The sequence below is a fragment of the Necator americanus genome, chromosome II (assembly GCF_031761385.1).
Source record: "Necator americanus strain Aroian chromosome II, whole genome shotgun sequence".
Classification (NCBI taxonomy): Eukaryota; Metazoa; Nematoda; class Chromadorea; order Rhabditida; family Ancylostomatidae; genus Necator; species Necator americanus.
In genome coordinates, this window is record NC_087372.1 from 966,068 (window position 1) to 984,256 (window position 18,189).

At 40.7% G+C, this 18,189-nt stretch overlaps 1 protein-coding gene across 4 annotated transcripts; it reads right to left on the reverse strand.

Moving 5' to 3' along the window:
* Nucleotides 1-3,399: 3,399 nt before the first annotated feature.
* Nucleotides 3,400-13,239, reverse strand: RB195_016525 (uncharacterized protein; the record flags this gene model as incomplete). 4 transcript variants are annotated; one of them, XM_064183102.1, is made up of 11 exons in its annotated part: nucleotides 3,923-4,254; nucleotides 4,524-4,627; nucleotides 4,827-5,085; nucleotides 5,174-5,233; nucleotides 6,231-6,330; nucleotides 7,507-7,591; nucleotides 10,697-10,788; nucleotides 10,845-10,935; nucleotides 12,894-12,949; nucleotides 12,999-13,160; nucleotides 13,222-13,239. In XM_064183102.1, 11 exons carry the CDS (start codon nucleotides 13,237-13,239, stop codon nucleotides 3,923-3,925), a joined length of 1,359 nt encoding a protein of 452 aa, XP_064038982.1. The 4 variants fall into 4 exon arrangements, with proteins under 4 accessions (XP_064038980.1, XP_064038982.1, XP_064038981.1 ...); XM_064183101.1 differs by lacking the exon at nucleotides 5,174-5,233; XM_064183100.1 differs by lacking the exons at nucleotides 3,923-4,254; nucleotides 4,524-4,627; nucleotides 13,222-13,239 and having other exon boundaries at nucleotides 5,016-5,085; nucleotides 5,158-5,233; nucleotides 12,999-13,157.
* Nucleotides 13,240-18,189: the final 4,950 nt, after the last annotated feature.

Sequence of the window (18,189 nt, forward strand, 5' to 3'; positions counted from 1 at the left end):
TGCGCACACCTTCAACGAGGACGCGATATGTTACCGGTACAGTACGTCTTACGGTACTTATGTTCAGTTGAGTTCTGTATCAACTTTATGCCCATTATTTCAAGCTACAGTGCACTTGGAATTGGTTTACTATTTTCCTTTCCACCTAAGCTGTCATTGTATTCTGATACTGCAAAAGTTGACACGATCACATGCAATGGAGAGAGCTATCCATAACGGAAATGATGAAGTACAACAGGGAACGACTAGCCGACTAACATTGGTAGTGGTGAAGGAAAGACGCTGGTGTCTCCCAAGAATTAGCATTTTGACTTTGACTATGATTTTGACTCGATTGGAGGTATTACCATCTAGCGCCGATTCCAGCGCGATTTGCAGCAAGAGCTCTCGCAATATTCATCCATTCCTCACTGATCTAGAGTCTCCTACAATTGGCGTCCCGCGTGGACTGTCTATCCACGCCGAGAGATCCGAGTTCATACCGGCAGTTCAGTATAACGAAACAGAGAGTTGTTGGCAAAGATTCCATGCTCCCTCTAAGCATTCGATCCTATTTGGGTTCAAATTTGGCGGCGTGCTGGACAACAACACCTTTTTGCAATATCTGTATATTTTCCGCCATTTTACCACAGTTATATAACTCTCACGTATTCAGAGCATTTCTGAAATTGCAGTCGCGGTACTGTATTAAGGCTGATTTGCTACATTGCCTTGGCAGAGCTTGGAAGCACAAAAGGGATGAAGTCCCTGGCTATCTATCCACTTCGGATCCGTTTGAACGCAATGGGGGTTTTAAGAGTGCTTGTCTATACAGTGACTTGCAAAATTTGCGAGACAAAATTTGAACGACGGGACACAGCAACATTTTCAACAGTTCTGTAGTGAGCGGTGATGAGGAACGAGTCGTGGATGATATGGAAAATTGCTTCAGGCAATGATCAGCAATTCCAATTTTGTATCGTATAGAACTGGACGGAAGTTGACCCGTAAGTGGAATTGACGATGCTGGTTTGTTGGTTACGAATACGAGTGTTGCGCAGTTGTATCAAATCAGGGTTTTTATCCTCATAGACAAGTTTGGGGCCGTTTTATCAACACCGGATGAATGAAAATCTTGGTTGGGTTTAGAGGGAGGAGGGAGGTTCGAACGATCGATCATGCAGTAACAGCCGGAGCTCTTTCCAACAAAAATATATACAAACAAATATTTATATACAAACAAAAATCATCAAATTAGAAGTACTTGCAAGACTTTCCAGTATATAGTACAAAACATACTTCAAACTATTCAAATTTGTAATGTGTGGATAACTGCTGGTTTCCGAGAGAGATGAATGGAAAGCGGCTACTCTACGAATACGAAATCATGGTTATAAACAGCTCACTTTACAAATTCGCCGAACGCTTCTTTGTGGTCAGTTTTATATTAGCATCTCATAAATACGTTCCCGTCAACAAAATGTGTTATTCGGTGACAACAATAACTAATCCGATGTAATCAGTTTATTTGGGAAGGTGAAACGAAAGAGTTATGTACTATTTCACATATCTCAGCATCAAAAAACCTGGATCTATGAGAACAAGAATTCAAAATCAAATGTGTGGTTCGTGCTAATACACAAGCAAATATTTCCGATATTGTATTGACCACTGATCTTTCCAAGGATAGACTAAACTCTTTGGCATAAGGAATAGAACTGCGGAGAATTTAGTTTTCAAGGACCCTTTATCAGCATGTAGTTTTTTTTTCTTCGAAACGAATATGATGCTTCATCTAGGGGAAGAAAACCTTACAAAAACTGATTAGCAAGCACTTCATGAATTTACGTACGTATTTATATGATCTCTAGGATGGTTTGATTTTGATCGATATCCAAAAGCGATACGGGCGAGGTGGCAGTACACTATCGTTTGGAGCAGCCAAAAACTTTTATCTCTAAGAATATGACTAGTTTTTCGTCTCTAACTATAGTTTCTGGTATTTATTACTGCTATCTCTTGATTTTTCTGAATCCATCTTATTCCCTAAGTTGTTCCTTTTCTACTATGCCACACTTAAACGTCAGTTTCAAAGTCTGACTATAGCCTGGACTCATTCTATTCTCGGACATTTTTGTCTTTTTTTCCAGATATTCCTCAAAAACCGTGTGCGCACACAATTTGAATGTAGCAATTTTCTCTTACGGGTGAAACAAAATAGGCTATTCGTTCATTTGTCATCCGTTATCATCCATGTTGTATACGTTGTTACAGAGAAAAAATGATTTTGATTCGAAGCTAACTGTTAATGCTAGTACAAAAAAGCATCTTGTGACGAGGAGGTCAAGGTTGCGTACGAAACAAATACTGTTTTGAGGTAGTCTTGAAAGACAAGTGAGAATATCCAGACTTTCGTATGAAGTAAGGAATAAATGTGCTGGAATCTATTTCCTTTAGAATATGTTTAAAGGAGTGCTTCGAGGTCCTGACTGTCTCTTTCGAATTACTGTCTTCTATGGAAGTTGTACACGGAATCCTTTTTCTGTCCAAATGATTTGCGACGTCCGGTACCACATATGTCTTACGCTCCAGTCTCTTCGAGATAGTCACTCCAAAAAATCACATCATTTGAGGGCCTTCATTTTTAAGCAGCCGTTCGGGAAGACTTTCTATCTTTAGTTACATTGAATAGAACTTTTTATTCAAAAAAATGAGAATTGGTGGAAAACAGCGTGAAACATTGCTAGCCATTGAAACGATGTACATATGTCAGAATATAACATAAACCCTTTACAATTGGCAGTTTTCTGTGTTTTGAGATAAGCTGATTTTATCAGAATCAAGCTGAAATGGAAATGAGTGGGTCCTACTACTTTTTTTGTTTCATTTTAGTTCAATCCTACTTCACTTTCTGTATTGATCCTGTGTGGATTAAGTGCTGAAGTTGAAGGCGCAATTTATTTCCATGTTGGACAAATTCCAAATTCAAAAGAAGGAAAGATAAACAAAGAAGATAAAGAATGAAAATAAAAAAGATAAAGATAAATGCTGCAAGTAGAAATGCAAGAAGTAAAGGAAAGAGAAAGAAAGAAAAGAGGAAAGATAAAGTATCGGACGAGACTCCCATCTAACATTTACAATCAAAGGCAAGAAAGTCAACATGCAGTCAATAGAATTCACGCTATTACACAAGTAATTCTGTGCAGTTAACATATGGTAGTTTGCTGACATTTTAGTCCGAATATTCGAATGATCGAATAGATGGGATTCAACGACTCTGACTATTCAAGAAGTCGGATTCATTTAGTCATTTAACTGACAGTCATATTCACCATACAACATCGCAACAAATAGGACTACATAGCTGGAAATTGATACAGCACATGCAAAAGATCAATGATCCAATGATCACCGAACCTCTCAGCTCCCGCGGTTTCTGATCAGCATCGATCTTATTTTTTCAGCAACGACTCGATGTTTTTTGTAAAAGATGACAAGTCTCCCCAATTTGTTGTTGATTGTACAACTTTTTTCTTTACCTGGAATTCCAATTATGTAAATCCACAGAACAATAAAAGAGAAAAAGAAGAGAAAACAATTCATGCTCATGCACAGAGGGGAGTAGATATGCATCTAAGTAAACCTTGTGGCATAGACATTTATTGGATTTGCGTACATGTGAAAATCCATCATTTGCTAGTCTTCCACTACTGTTTGTATCACCACAGGACACAAACAACTACAAAATAATCCTAGGAATAAATACGTCGTGCATAAATTGTCGTCCTACGCTTTGGAAGAGAATTCTCACTACCACAAAAGAAATGTGATTTTCTCGAGAACGTTCACATGTGCTACTGTGTATTAGGAATAGTAGTGAGTAGTACAACTGTGATCTTGTGGATGAGTGGATGTCATGCGCAACCACAACCTTACAGTTGCACTACTCACTACTATTCTTATTACATTCCTCTATCTTTGACACCTCATCATCAGTGGCTCCATTCTCTGATTTGGACCTTATCGGATCCTTATTTTTCTCTTCACTGCACTCCGAATGAATACTCTCCATCTCTAAACCTGTCTCTGACTCTTCCGTAGCCTTATCTTTCTGTGGCAGCTCTGTAGCTTTAGTGCTACCCGTCTCTGAGTTTGGATCTTCCTTATTCTCATTACTTTCCTTCTCTGACTCCGATCCTCTGACACTATCCGTTTTCTTCGGTCGTCCAATTGATTGGGATTCGTTACCATTCGGCTTTGGAATTTCCTTTCGTTCTGAAAAAATCTATACGTTAATTTCTTCCGATGTGTTAATTATTGTAATGATTTGGGTGCCAATTTAGCTGGTTGGGCAGAGGGCACTCAACGTTGCTCTAATCGAATCTTTCAACTTAAGAATGATACTTAAGAAGGTGATAATTCACGAATCGATCGCGGAACATTTGAAGAAGTGTGCAGTTCCGCAGAAAGCGGAAGCACCGGTTTGCAAGAGAAACCTACAGGTATTTCATGTGCCATGTACGCATCTATCTAAATCCACGCACCTGGCGATGGTGATTTCTCCACGTCGGATTCGGTGCCTTCTGAATTCCCCTCCTCACCTTCATTCTCCGAATGTTCAGACGCAGATGAAGTTTTTGTATGATTTCTTAAAAAGAAGTTTATTTAGATATGTTTGGATATTTTGAGAGTTATGACAGTTGTGAGTATAATACTTCTTCCTGGAGTCGTTTTTCATAACTCCTTAGTACAAATGCGACGTTTTCTGACCCATACACTGTTAGTCAGTAACCCGCAGCAGCGGCTATGCTTCGTACGAATATTTCAAAAATAGATCAAATGCCTACTCATTTGCTTCGCTCTCAGATTTGTCGTCGTCATTGTTGACATTTTCATGTGAAGGCGATTTTGCCGTAGTTTGTCGACTTTCATACTTCGGCCCTTCTGGCTCCTCCATGCTTTCCGCTTCTGCGCTATTCTGTGGCTTCGCCTCTTCTTTGAGCTCTAAGTTCAACGCCTCGGATTTCTGCTCTTGCTTATTTTTTTCCGTTGCATCTGCTTGAGGAGTAGGTTGCTCTCCGCTGTTCTTCTTCTTCTTCTTGACCACTGTAATGCAGATTACAAGGGAACTGTAAGATTGAGAAGTTTTTTAAAAAATAATAAAATTTTGTGCGCTACTTTGTTTGGGCAGAACCAAGATTGTTATTGATGTTTATTCTGGCTAACGTTTCGGCTTCATCGCCTTCTTCAGAGCCTGGAAAGCAAAAACATAATTAAATGAGATTTTATCGGTTTTCTTGTTCTGGCTTAAAGGCATCATTCCACGAATCTGAGGTGGTACGGATTTCAGCTGAAATATTCGTATACGGGATAGTAGATTATGGGGAGGGGGTGATTCCGTCCATTTCTTCCTAATTGCCATAAAAAACTACCCGGAAGATACGGCTTCGGGCATTCTGGCGCACTATTTTCCACGTTTGACTGGAGCGCGCCAGCCTTTTGCGGCCCCGCATCCTCCGGACCGTTTTTTAAGGCAATTAGGAAGAAATAGGAAGACAATTAGGAAGACGGAATCACCTTCCTCTCCGTAATTTACTACCCCTTTTAAGAATACTCCACCTGAAATTTGCACCACCTCAGATTCGTGGGGCGATGCCTTTAAATTCTTCATTTGTGACTGAACAGTGTTTTCATCTTTTTTTGCTGATATTCTTTGTGAACCATACATAATGATGGCGCTGTATCGTCCATCGGCTACATACTAGCTCCTTGCTGATAGTGGTCCTCCTTGTACTGAACTCAATTAAACACGTCTAGAGGGGTCATATAATCATTGGCGACAATTATCTGTTTCGTGAAGCCGAACTGTTGGAAACTGTGGAGCGAGGTCCAATGAGCTGCACTGCCCATACTGCTGCGATTTCTCTGCACGCCTTGGGCAATATTTGCGTATCAAGAAGCTGATTCAAATACATAGAAGTAAATAATGTTTTGAGGGATTTTGGGGGAAAACATACAGACAAAAATATATGCAAAAAAAAATCGCAAGTGGAAATGAATAAGCTTCTAAAAAACTTTGAATCGCAAAAATAGGTAGTTTATTAAGATAATTTTGTAAATTTAACCACGAAACAATTTCGCGGAGACCTTTGACCCTTCCCAATTTCCATTATTTTGATTATAAATGACTTGAATTGAATGAGGAATGAAGAAGAATAAATGAAGAATTTGTATAATAGAGTAGTAGTCACCTTTCTTTTTCTTCTTTTTCCCGTCTGCTGCCTGTTTTTTGCTTTGGGCTACTGGCGTAGGACTAGGTCCCGTTCCTGAAGTAGCGGTTTGAATGGGTACCTAAATGAAAGGCTTGTGAGATACGAAGTTCATTCCCTGCTCAGTCATTCAGGTTTTTCTTCTGCATTCTTTGTTCAACCGATGGAGCCATATATAAAGAATAACTGGGCCAACAAGCAGGAGTTGGTAAGTAATAGAAACCAATAACTAACTTCTTGGGCATCTAAAAATCATGCTATATAATAAGGGGCTTATTCGGCCATGCGTGTGTGCGTCAGTCACAAAATTCGAAAAGGGGGATGCGACGGGTCCACCGGTGTCGAATTGGTGCGCCTACGCCAGATAGCTATAAATGGGATGGGACGGGTCCCACGGCGTCGAATTGGTGCGCCGGCGTCATACAGCTATAAAATGGGATGGGACGGGTCCCATGGCGTCGGTACTGGCGCCAGATATCTATCAAATAGGCTGCGGCGGGTCCCGCGGCGTCGAATTGGTGCGCCGATGTCGTAGAGTCGGTTAAATGAGGAGACTCGGGTCCAGTGGCGTTGGACTGGTGCACCGGCGCCAGATAACTATAAAATGGGGTGCGACGGGTCCAACGGCATAGAATTGTTGTGCCATAATGAAGTATTATCCTGAAGTAACTTCGTAAAAGTTAAAAAAAAGTCTTCGCAAAAGTTAAATGGGACGTTGCAACTGTTCCATACCCGTGGCCACTGCGCGCGTAGCTTTTCACCTCTATGACTCCTCCGTGCGTGTTTCCTTGAACGTTTGCCTCAGGTTGGTATTATGCCTTCCTCAGAAAAAGGAAACACGCTATATGTATCAGTACGATGCTGTCGTTTTATTTCACTTCATTTTATGCGAAACATCATTCTGTGATAACTGTTGGGAGAAACAAGAGGGAAACCTACACCTTGAGTAATGATTCCAATTCGTGTTTATATTACATCGGTATCGAAGGAGTGCTTAAAGGTGAAGTTTGAACGCTCTCCAAATGCAGAACTGACGCGTTTACAAAGAAAACTATGAGGTCATTAGCCTAAATTTCCTTTAAGAAAAAGAAGAAAACGTTGTTAGAAAAACACAATTCTAATTTCACATAAAATGTTACTATTATTAACTAATTTTAATTAATCAGTGATGGCGAGCGGAGCGAACACCAGGAAGTCCGAAGTCCGGCTTTAGCCGGACGTTCAGACTGGTGATAATATAAAGTACTCAATCACTCACCACACCACTCAGTGCTCGTTTTTTGGTGGTTGGCTTAGTTTCGCTCGTACGTGTTTGACTTCGTGATGCACGGGTTTGTGGCGAGCTAGAATGAGGTAATCTATTACTGATCGCTTTATCTGATTAGAAAATCTAACTGAATGGTTGATTTTACACCGTATCCAATAATTGTAGGATATCTGTGGTGGCATCAAAATGACAAGAAGCACGGTACTGTTGCGTAAGCGGCGGCGCTCCAAACGATGCGGCAGAGCGTAGCGGTTAGAGTCTAGGAGGGGGGGAGGGACTTGCTGACATTATTCTTCGCTGTAGTTCGCGATGGTTCCACCTCGATTCCAACCGCTATCCTCACCGCGTCGCTCCGAGCGCAGCCGCTTACGCAACTGCACCGTGCTTCATGTCGTTCTGACTATTCTATACATGAGATTTTCCGGTTGCTTGCCGGATTGATGGATGATTGATCGTGGGCATTGATGGAACTTACTAAGAGAAACAGAAAGCATTGTGGCAAGCCAATTCATTTTCTAACAAACAGTCACGACAGCAAGTAAAGGATGCGATGGCAAAAATATGCATAGATTGGTGAGGGGTGCAGAAGTTACGACAAATATGGCAAGAACTCCAGATACTCAGAACTTTAGTTTAGAAATCTTCCCTAGAAATTTCTAGTAACTTTTTCAGACACTAACTTCTAAAAACGAGAAGAGTTGAAAGAATACAACAAAGTAACAATACAACACATACAAAATAGGGAATCCAACTGGAGGAGATCAGAAAAAAAAGCAAGCCAAAAAGAAAAGAGTAGTGTATCCTCGAAGAGACTGTTGATAAAAAAAATCATTCATTTAGATTTTCACTCAGTTGCACGGAAGAATCATCCGAAACCAATTCCATTCCCCAAAAGTTATAAACGAGGCATGTGAACAACACGCACATCGTAAAATTGAAACGTACATGGAATTATTTGCCGCACAACACTGGATTTTGTCAGAAACGCGACAGTAGTATCGAGTTTGATAAGCTGTACACGAGGTTGTTAAATAAATTTATTTATTAATCTAATTATTATTATTAATTATTATCTAATCAGAATCCAATTATTTATTAATTTAGTTATTTATTAATTTAAGAAACGCGATAGTTCGATTCCTCTTGAATATGGCATAACGATCTTTTTTTTTAACTTTCATTGAAGTATACATGGGAAGAAAACTGTTAAGCAGAAATTATTTCGGCTAATGCTGTCGCTTTCTTCAGAGGCCGAAAAGCAGAAGACATATGTAGAGCACCCTTCAAAACACCTCATCACAATTAAAGCTGCTATTCAACAAAAGAGCAGACTAAGAATCGGACTGAAGAATTCAAAAATCGTCAACGTTACCTAAGTCGTCACGATGCGACAGGATCGCAGTGTAGCAGAATTGTTTCGGTAATAATAAACAGGATGCAAACCGCATCCAAGCTGCATCTGACCCGCAGAGGGTACGGTACAAGACCAGTTTATTGATCACGGAGATGTACCCGTACTTTTTGTTAATTCTTGGGGAATTGTCCGCTCTACGAAACACTTTCAACGTTCTGCGAGCTATAGTTTCAACTTCAAGATCAGAGTCTAGACATGAACTTCTATCCGATGAGGTCCAAGTCAATAGATGGAGTCGAACACCTCGACTTTACCGTACCGTATGGATGTTACTTATCCAAATTTTCTGTTTGCTATAGGCGACGTTGCTTCAAATTTGTTTTTTAGTTGTAGTTTTAAGCTTTCTAAACTATAGGTTCACGTATTTAAGTTGGAGTTTTGTCATAGTCGCTATACTTTTTGCCCTTACACCATTTCCAGTATCTACCTGTCACTGTATCCTTTACTACCGACCGTATCTGAACCCAAAAGCGTATCGCTTTTTTTTTAATCGCTGCTCCGCTTCCTTCCTCTCCTCCTCCCTTCAGGCAAACAGCCCACCAAAACGCTGAACGTTCAAGGAAAGGGAAGGGCTTGTTCTACCACTTACAGTTACTAACATATTCAAATAGTTTCAGCCACATAAACCAGAGAAAGAGGTCAAACAAAGAAATCTGAAGAGCAAAAAGTTGGTGTCTTCTTAGCCCCAACAAGCTGTTCACTATTGGATCCCGAGAAGATTCGTGGCGTGTTTTTCAATTTCAAAATTTCAAATGAGAACAAAAAAAAATATCATGCAATATTTGCTGGAGAATTTTTCGCTCGAGAAGATAATTGTGTTTCGGTTTCTCTAGCCTTGTCGATTTTTGTTTCTTCATTAAAATCATTAAAATTGAATGTCAAACGGAAAAACGGTACTTTTCCCACACTCCGTTTTTTTGAATTTAATCGAGGTGTTAGAACGGCCGAGGCTGCTAACGAGATTTGTGCTGCATTAAGAGCATCAAGTAAGCTAACAAAAGAGGAAACCAAAAAAAATCAGAAAGAAAACCGTGAGGGAGAAGCAGCAGACGAACGAAAAGAATAATGAACGAATATGGAATACCGAAGGATTCAACGAAAGACGTTGGAAACGACAATAGGTATAGCGATGAAGATGAAGATAAACCATTGATCATATGATTTGCTGATATCGATCGTGTCGATTTGCAGTTGCTCTTTCCTCTTGCAAAAAATCGGGAGGAAATTAATTTTCCCTCAACTCATGACTTTAGACGACCGTGCGTGATTCGTCTTTGCAACCAAGATCATTATTCTTGAGGCATGAAGATAAGTAGTGAAAAGCATTTCCAAGCATTGCTTCTTCTCCACATATACCGCCAGTATCAACTTCAGCTATCGTATCTTCTCGAAAAAGTTCAAAAAACAAAAACGAGAAAGTTGCTTCTGTCCAATTGACGTTTCCTTTTATTAATTTAAAAAGGCAAGATTCAGCAAAATAAAATAATCAGAATAAGAGAACAACAACTCGGAGAGCGAGAATCTTTCCATTTAATGATGTATAGTATGCTGTCAATACTTTTTACTCTTGTGTCTATTTTTAAGTGAAAAAACGAACTATTTTTCAACTAAATACTTAGTTCATTTATGTGCGTTCGTCAAAAAGGTTCTTGCAGCTAATAAGAATGAGAAGTGCGTTCTAAAGCAGTAGCACAAAAAGGATGGTGACAAGTAACTAATTATAAAATCAATAATAATTAGTGCAAAGTTTTCTGTGTGAAAACGTACATAGAAGATGAGACACGAAACGGATGCCCTGCAGGACTCGACCATTTACCGTACTGTTGGGGAATGAAATGGTTTGTTGCCGCTACGTAGTCCTGAACAAACTTGCTATGAATTCCATTTTGAGAGTATATCTTGAAACGATGTTTACTTGTTTGTCTTCAATATCCTGGAAATGCTTTACTAATTTGCCATCAACAGTGTAGAGCCTCTTCGCACCATATGTCAAATCAAGCTTTTCGCTGAAAGGGGTTTTGAATTTGGTCAGCCAAAACAATAAAGTCATAGTCATGATCATGCTATATAATAACGGGCTTATTCACGTGTGTGTATGCATGTGTTTATGTGTGTGTATGTGTGTATGTGTGTATTTGTGTATGTGTATGTGTGTATGTATGATTTATGTATGTGTGTTTCTGAAACGAAATTCCAAAAATGGGATGGGGCGGTTCCCACGACCGGATTCGTGCGCCGGCTTCAAATAGCTGTAAAATCGGTTGCGACGTTGGATTGGTGCGCCGGCGTCGTAGAGCAATAAAAGGAGGTGACACGGGTCCAACGGCGTCGGATTGGTGCACCGATAGCAGATAGCTATAAAATGGGATGCGACAGGTGCAACGGCATAGAATTGTTGTGCCATTATGCAGTATTATCGCGCAGTAACTTCGTGTGCAACGGTACCCAACGGTTTACTCTCCAGACCCCAGATGGAACAAATACAGCATTGAGAAGGGGTATGGAGCAGATCATTCAAGACTTCTACTCACATCTTTCAGCAGCCACGTCCACCTGCCTCCTCACCATCTAAGGGAAGGTGGACATGTCATTCCAGAGGTCCTCCTTTCGCAAGTCTGACATGTAATCATTTCGGTAAAAAATCGTACTTCACCCGGTCCTGACAAAATCAACCCCAAACATCTGAAGTACCTACCGCCAGTACTCATCATTACGCTGGCGAGGCTCTTCACTCGTTACCTGTCGGAATGCAAGGTTCCTAAGCAATGGAAAACCAGCAAAAGGGTGCTGTTGTATAAAAAGAGAGACACATCGGTAACTATCACCCAATTTGCTTACTGCCTGTCATCTACAAGCTCTTCACAGTAGCGTCTTGCTTCACGGCCCTAGTCACTTTGCGGCAGGGGTGGATCCGCTTGGAAGAGCTCAACGTTGGCGAAGAGAACTCAGATCTACGACACCGGTAGTATACGCCGGGCAACGGCGCCGACACTTAACCGAATATTGCCCAGTCCCAATCATGGTGTCAGCACTCCTGATGGGAGTGCAGTTACAGACGTTTCGTTTGCACTTAATGATGTTATATCTGAGATCAACTGTCTGTCGGGTTATGCATGTTCTTACGTTCAACATTGGGCGCCTCCTTTTCAACAATATACGTCTTCCATGACCTTCTTCGTCTTTCATCATCGCGTTGTTCTACAAGTTTAACCACAGAAACCCTCTCTCGATATTCCCTCCGTGCATGGTAAAGAGCGGTCAGCATAGCAGGCCATGAAGTGATCGGTTTAAAGGCAGCATACCACGGATCTGAGGTGGTGAGAAAATCAGAGGGAAGAACTAGAGATGAGGTTGTAGATTGCGAGATCCGTAATGGTTAACATCCTTTTTCCCTGTTCGTCGTAGAAGACGACAAAAGATGACATCAAAGATCTTCTACGACGATTTCAGTTGCTACGCGCCACCCTTGTTCACGCGACGCATCCAAGTGTGGGCGATGTAATATCGGGGATCTTTTTTCATCAGCCTCTTCAACTGAAACCTATAAATAGGCCGCTTAAGGGACCGGAACGTTTTTATACAGGGGCCTTCTGACGGAATTAGAGCGGTTCCCACCACGCCGTTCTTTGCGGCTATTAGGAAGAGATGAGCGGAACCACTTCCGGTTCCGCAATCTACTACCTCTCCTTTTTCCACAGAATCCTTCACCACGTCAGATTCAAGGTATGCTGCTTTTAAACCCAAATGTGAGGTACAAATCTAGCAGTGTACGTGGAAAAATGCTTTAAACGAACATTAAGACAAAGTAGAGTTTTCCGTTACAATTATTACGTGTATAACATTACAATTTCTACAGTTTCGAGTTTACAAGAAATCATTGGAAAATAATTAATCGACCGATATTAAAGCCACTGGAACACTTCAGTAGAGGAGCTGATCAATTTCCAAAGGACCTTTCTCATACCTTAATGACGCAAGCAAACCATCAAGATCGTGTACATATCGGCGATTAAGGACCACCTATAAATTGCGGAACTGTATTACTGGAGTTTTTTCGTTATTAACCTACCTTTAACCCCTGGTGATAGGGATCGCCGTTCTTGAAAATTCTTACGGTCTTCACACCATAATTCGATGATGAGAGCGAAGAGGCTGCGGATGACGAGAACGAATTCGACAGCGATGTTTCGATGGGCCGTCGCACACTGCTGCTGCGCTCCTTTGCCATCACCTACGAGCCCAGTCGATATCTCGAAACAGTTCTATTGAAGAAAGAAAATTGATAGACTTGCCATAGAAGTGCGCGCCATTGTGTATATTACTAAGCGAGGGGTAGAAAGTAAAGTTCCATAGTTTTGGTCCAAACATGAGATGGCGAGGGAAGTCATGTGCAAGAAGTCCACGACGTTTACAAAGACGTGCTTATAGTGGGGTCAAAACTAATGTTAAAACGAACGAATCACGAGTGCAGTTGCGGTGCATTTGCGTATGCGCTCGATACAGTGCGGTGCAGGCAGCAGCTGGAATTGAGGTGGGACCGTTGCAAACTGCAGCGATGGGTGGTGCCCGCAAGGGCCGCTACGCTCCACCAAAGCGTTCCGAGAGAATTCGCGTACGCAACTGCGCACGCGCTTCATGTCTTTTTGACCCTACTATAGGTTCTGGGCAGTAGAATGTGTCCTGCACTCATTCTCAAACAAGACCTGTGCTTATCAGTAAAGTCTGTAAATTTGTTTTTATTTACTTGCATTTGTTCTATTTGTTGTTCAATGTGCTACATCATCTTCAATTCAATTTCTTTATTAATTAATTCGTCTAAATTTCAAAGAAAGTTATTATAGTTAATTTTTAATTGCAATATGAACGGCTATATTTACTAGAGTAAATGGAGATGGAGATGGAAGGAAGTAAGGTCTCGTTTGTGGGAGTATGATGTCCCGACTAAAGGCTTGACCCTGGGCTAAAACATAATTCCTAAGAATTAAAATTGTGAGGAGACGTTCTTGTAGAAGTGGGATTTAACGAAAGAAGATACCACTCGGATTGCCATAAAAGTAAAAGCTAGTAATCCACATTCACATCTACCCGATGAAATGTTTTTGGGAATGTATGTACTTCCACAAACTAAAATCTTAGAGGCGCCGAGGAGCAAAAGAAGTGAAAAAAAGTAAGGGGAAAAACTTTATGTCAGAAAAAAGTACTTTAAAAAAACGAAAAAAATTATGAATAAGAAGAAAGGAGCGGAGTTATTGTTATTTTTATTATTTTATTTTATTGATGCGGGCATGCATTTTTCGCGAAGATTTAGATGAACTCGTTCTTGACGACTTCGTTACAAAGAGCGCTTACTTGTCCGTAAAAATGGCTACATATAATCCTGAAAGTCCCATTTTTGATGTCATATATAGTTGTTATAAGATAAAAGATATAAGATATATATGTATGTATAAGAGGAAAGCTTGATGGAATTTGAATACCTAATAGAAATCGTGGTTTTTCTCATCCGAAGAAATTACGCTGAGATTTTTTTCTCTATTTTCGAGCAATTCCATCGGCCAAGAAATGTATACGTCCGTGCTCTCGAAACACGTATCTATGGTTACAATGCGAGAAGATTGGTTTTTGTTTCAAGAAACGCTTTTGCTGCACGATGGACGCAGTGCGCCGTCATCAGGGGATTGCAGATGAATGAACGAGTTGATGCAAAAGTCCAATTAAGAATAAGGAAGATTTTGCAAGCAGGAGTGAGAATCAGTTGCTTTCTCTTCTATTAAAAACCTCATTTCGAACAAATCTAACACTTGAGTTTACTTCATTTCTTGGGGGTGAGTCATTGGAATAGTACTTTCTTTTGTCGAATATACAACATTAGTAACAAGTAATTAATTAGTAATAATAATTAATTAATAATTAGTAATTAACTAATTAGTAACAGAAGTGGTGAAATTGGCTCAGTACAGTCAAAAACTTGGGATCACTGTGCTGTCTCCCGTTACGATTCCACAATAATCCCTGCGTGGATGGAACTTCGCTTAAAGGAGTATGCCCCCAATCTGACTTAGTGAGGGAATCCGCGGGAGCTAGTGATGGGATTCCAGATTACGGGATCCGGGGTGGTTCCTCTCATCCCTCCCTAACCGTCATAAAAAATGTGTTGTCATAAAAACATACCGTCATAAAAATGTGCTAGCGCACGAAAGCCAGTGAGTTCTCCTCGACTGCCTATTCAAAAAAAAACCGTAGAATGGGTAGCTCAGGGATCCGGAGCATGTGCATCGTGCACTTTCTAACGTATCTCGTAGGAAAAACGCCATTTTTATCCCGTTTTTTTTTTTACAACGTTCAAGGAAAGACAACTGGAACTACCCAGGATTCCGCAGTGTACAGCCCCATCTCTAGCTTTTCCCACGGATTCCCTCACCATGCGAGATTCGTGGTATCCTGCTTTTAACTAGGCGCTAACTCTGGAAGCCAGATGTCCTACCACAAATCAAAATCTTTCTATTGGATCGCACGAATGTGTGCGATTTTTGCCTGAAGTAGGTTTGTTTTTCGATCCAATCACTTTGCAGAGATGCTAGTCGGATTTGTTTCTACTTGTTCAACAATTTTATTCGGAAGATACCACAAATCGAATAGGTAAGAACATCATTCAACCTATAAAATATATGTCTCACATCTCTGTTCCATTTAGCAGATGTCTGATATTTCTAGGAAAGTTAACATAGCTTTGGTACATAGCGCCATTTTATGAAGGATAAGCCCGCAACGACGGGCACTGCTACAAATGTGAGCTCTCCAAGGGAAACGGACGCACTGTGTTTGCTCATTTTTGTAGGACCCTGCTCGCCTCTCTTACCGTACCACCTCTAAAACAAAACTATGAGGACTAAGATTCAATTTTTGTAAAATCACTGACATCCTAGAATTTGTTTTGTTTTGGTTCTCTGAAATACTGTCCATTAAATATTCCATCAGCAGTTTAGATGTGAAGCAACGCGCTGCTATACATCCAGGAATACGCTCTCTAACTTGCTAAATGAAACAATGTCCTTATGACTAGTGCTGTGACAGTTCTCACGTTTTCTGGTCATGAGAGCTCAAAAAGTGAACAAGTAAAACAATTGGAGGCGAAACCATAATAAACGCTATGAAAAAAACGCATTTGTGTGGTAATCCTACAAAAAATGATTGGAGAGAGTGAAGTGGAAGAGATGGTTGTGTTTGGAAAAAAGAAGTTGAAACTAGGTTCTTTTAAGAAAGTCAAAGATAAATGTTGGAACTGAAAACACAAATCCACTGACCACTGAAAAATTTTCCTAGTCATTTACTGGATAAAGGAAGTCTGTACCTACCTTATCTTTTGTTAGATTTGCTACTTGATATGCTATCGTCTCATATCTTGGATGTAAATGCGCTCATATTCGGCGTAAAGACAACAGTTATTCCACTAGATGGTTGAAGGTAATCCTAGCCAGACGATTAGTCGGATTAATTGACTTTTGATCTTCACGGAGAGTACAACGCAATACTGTTGAAGTAAGTAGAAGAAGAATTATCCGTAAAATTGAGGATTAATAAAATTAGTCGGAGACGTAGATAAGCGTCTGTATGAGGCCAGTGCTATGCTTCCGAGTTGTATGGTTTGACACACCCTACACTAACCAAGAGGGGCGGTGTAGCGCAGTAGGCAACAGGTCCTGCTGTCTGCACGATCTTAGGTTCGAATCCGCTTTAGTGCAACCCAAGCCGTTCATCTCTACGGTGGATAAATTGCTACCAGACTTGTCTGAGAGGATAGAGGCACTGAAGGCACATAGGTTAGCCCCAACAAGTCATTGTAAGCCTGCACGCGCGTTCATTAAACCTCAACCGAAGCCTGAGTAGAAGTCGAACGCGTAGGCGCATCCCCATAGGAACTGATCAACCCCGTACACTTTATCCTTTATCCTTTACACACTAACCAAACCTTTCATCCCTCAGAGATCACTAAACTGGTATCAGTTTTGCCCGAAAGGATATGGACATCAGAAACGGCGGCTGGTCCGTAGAAGTCAAGCAGCATACTACCATCTGCGACTCTGGGGTCGAAAATACATGAACGATTTCCAAGCACCGATCAATGACCACACAGGATCCATCTCACAGTTGCCATTTGGTTCGAAATTACAGCGCTTCCCAAATAATATTGAATTTGGCTCCACGACTTAGTGCACAACTGAGCATTTCGGTTGAACCTCGTTTCGGTAGAGGGCAATTTTGAAGAGAGATAGAATAAGTTCTTATTTTTTATTGATTTCCTAGAGCTGTAGCCAAGATAGATATTGATCGCCCTTATTAAACAACCGCTAACGTTTCGGCGTTATCGCCTTCGTCAGAGCCTGGAAAGTTCAAAGCCACTAGTGATTTATCCCCTCAAGCGCCTCATCACCCTACCGAAAGCATCCAAACGGTAGGCATGCCGAGATTCAAAGACAGTCGAACAACAAACAATAATTTCTTACTATTTCAAAACAGTTTTTTATAACACCGCGGATCATTTATTGTTTGATACTTTCCTGTCGTTTTTCTTCGATACTTCATGCAGGAAAGTAAGGACCTATATTCAGGTTTCACCTCATTGTCCAGTACGCACTGTTAGCATCACTAGGATGTGTACCGCTCAAAGTGCCTAGAACTTATAAGCAGCTGATGGTGCAGTCCTTGGTCCGCAGCTTGCATCGCAGTCCCCTCACATCAGAAATGGGGAGATGTTGGGGAATCTTAGAAGCAGATAACACTTTTCCCAAAATTACAAGCATTAATCAGATTGAACCTACTGTGTTTTAACAAATACACTACTAGGAGAAGAGGATCGTTTTCCACTAAAAGTTCAAACTATTTTTTCCCGTGATTACTCTGCGTCATCAATCTAGTTTTCATAGGGTAGTTACAGAATGCTAGTGTAGAAAATTCTACAAACATTTTAGCACCCACGTTGTTTTCCGGATATTACTGATAGAACTATCCTTTTTCTTAACAATTAAATAAATTAATTATTAAGAAAAGCAGTTGGATTGGATTCTTCAGCGGGATATTGTTTAAAGAATGCAATTTTCTAGAGAGAAGATCATTTTAATCCCCTTGGAGTGTACCCATAACGAGAAGCAGATAAACAAGAATAACGCTTAAATGAGCGCAGCAGCAGCGGACAGCATATTGTACCGGTGCAAACTCCGCCTTCCATCCTTGTGCGGGAGGATTCGATTCTCCTAGGGCAA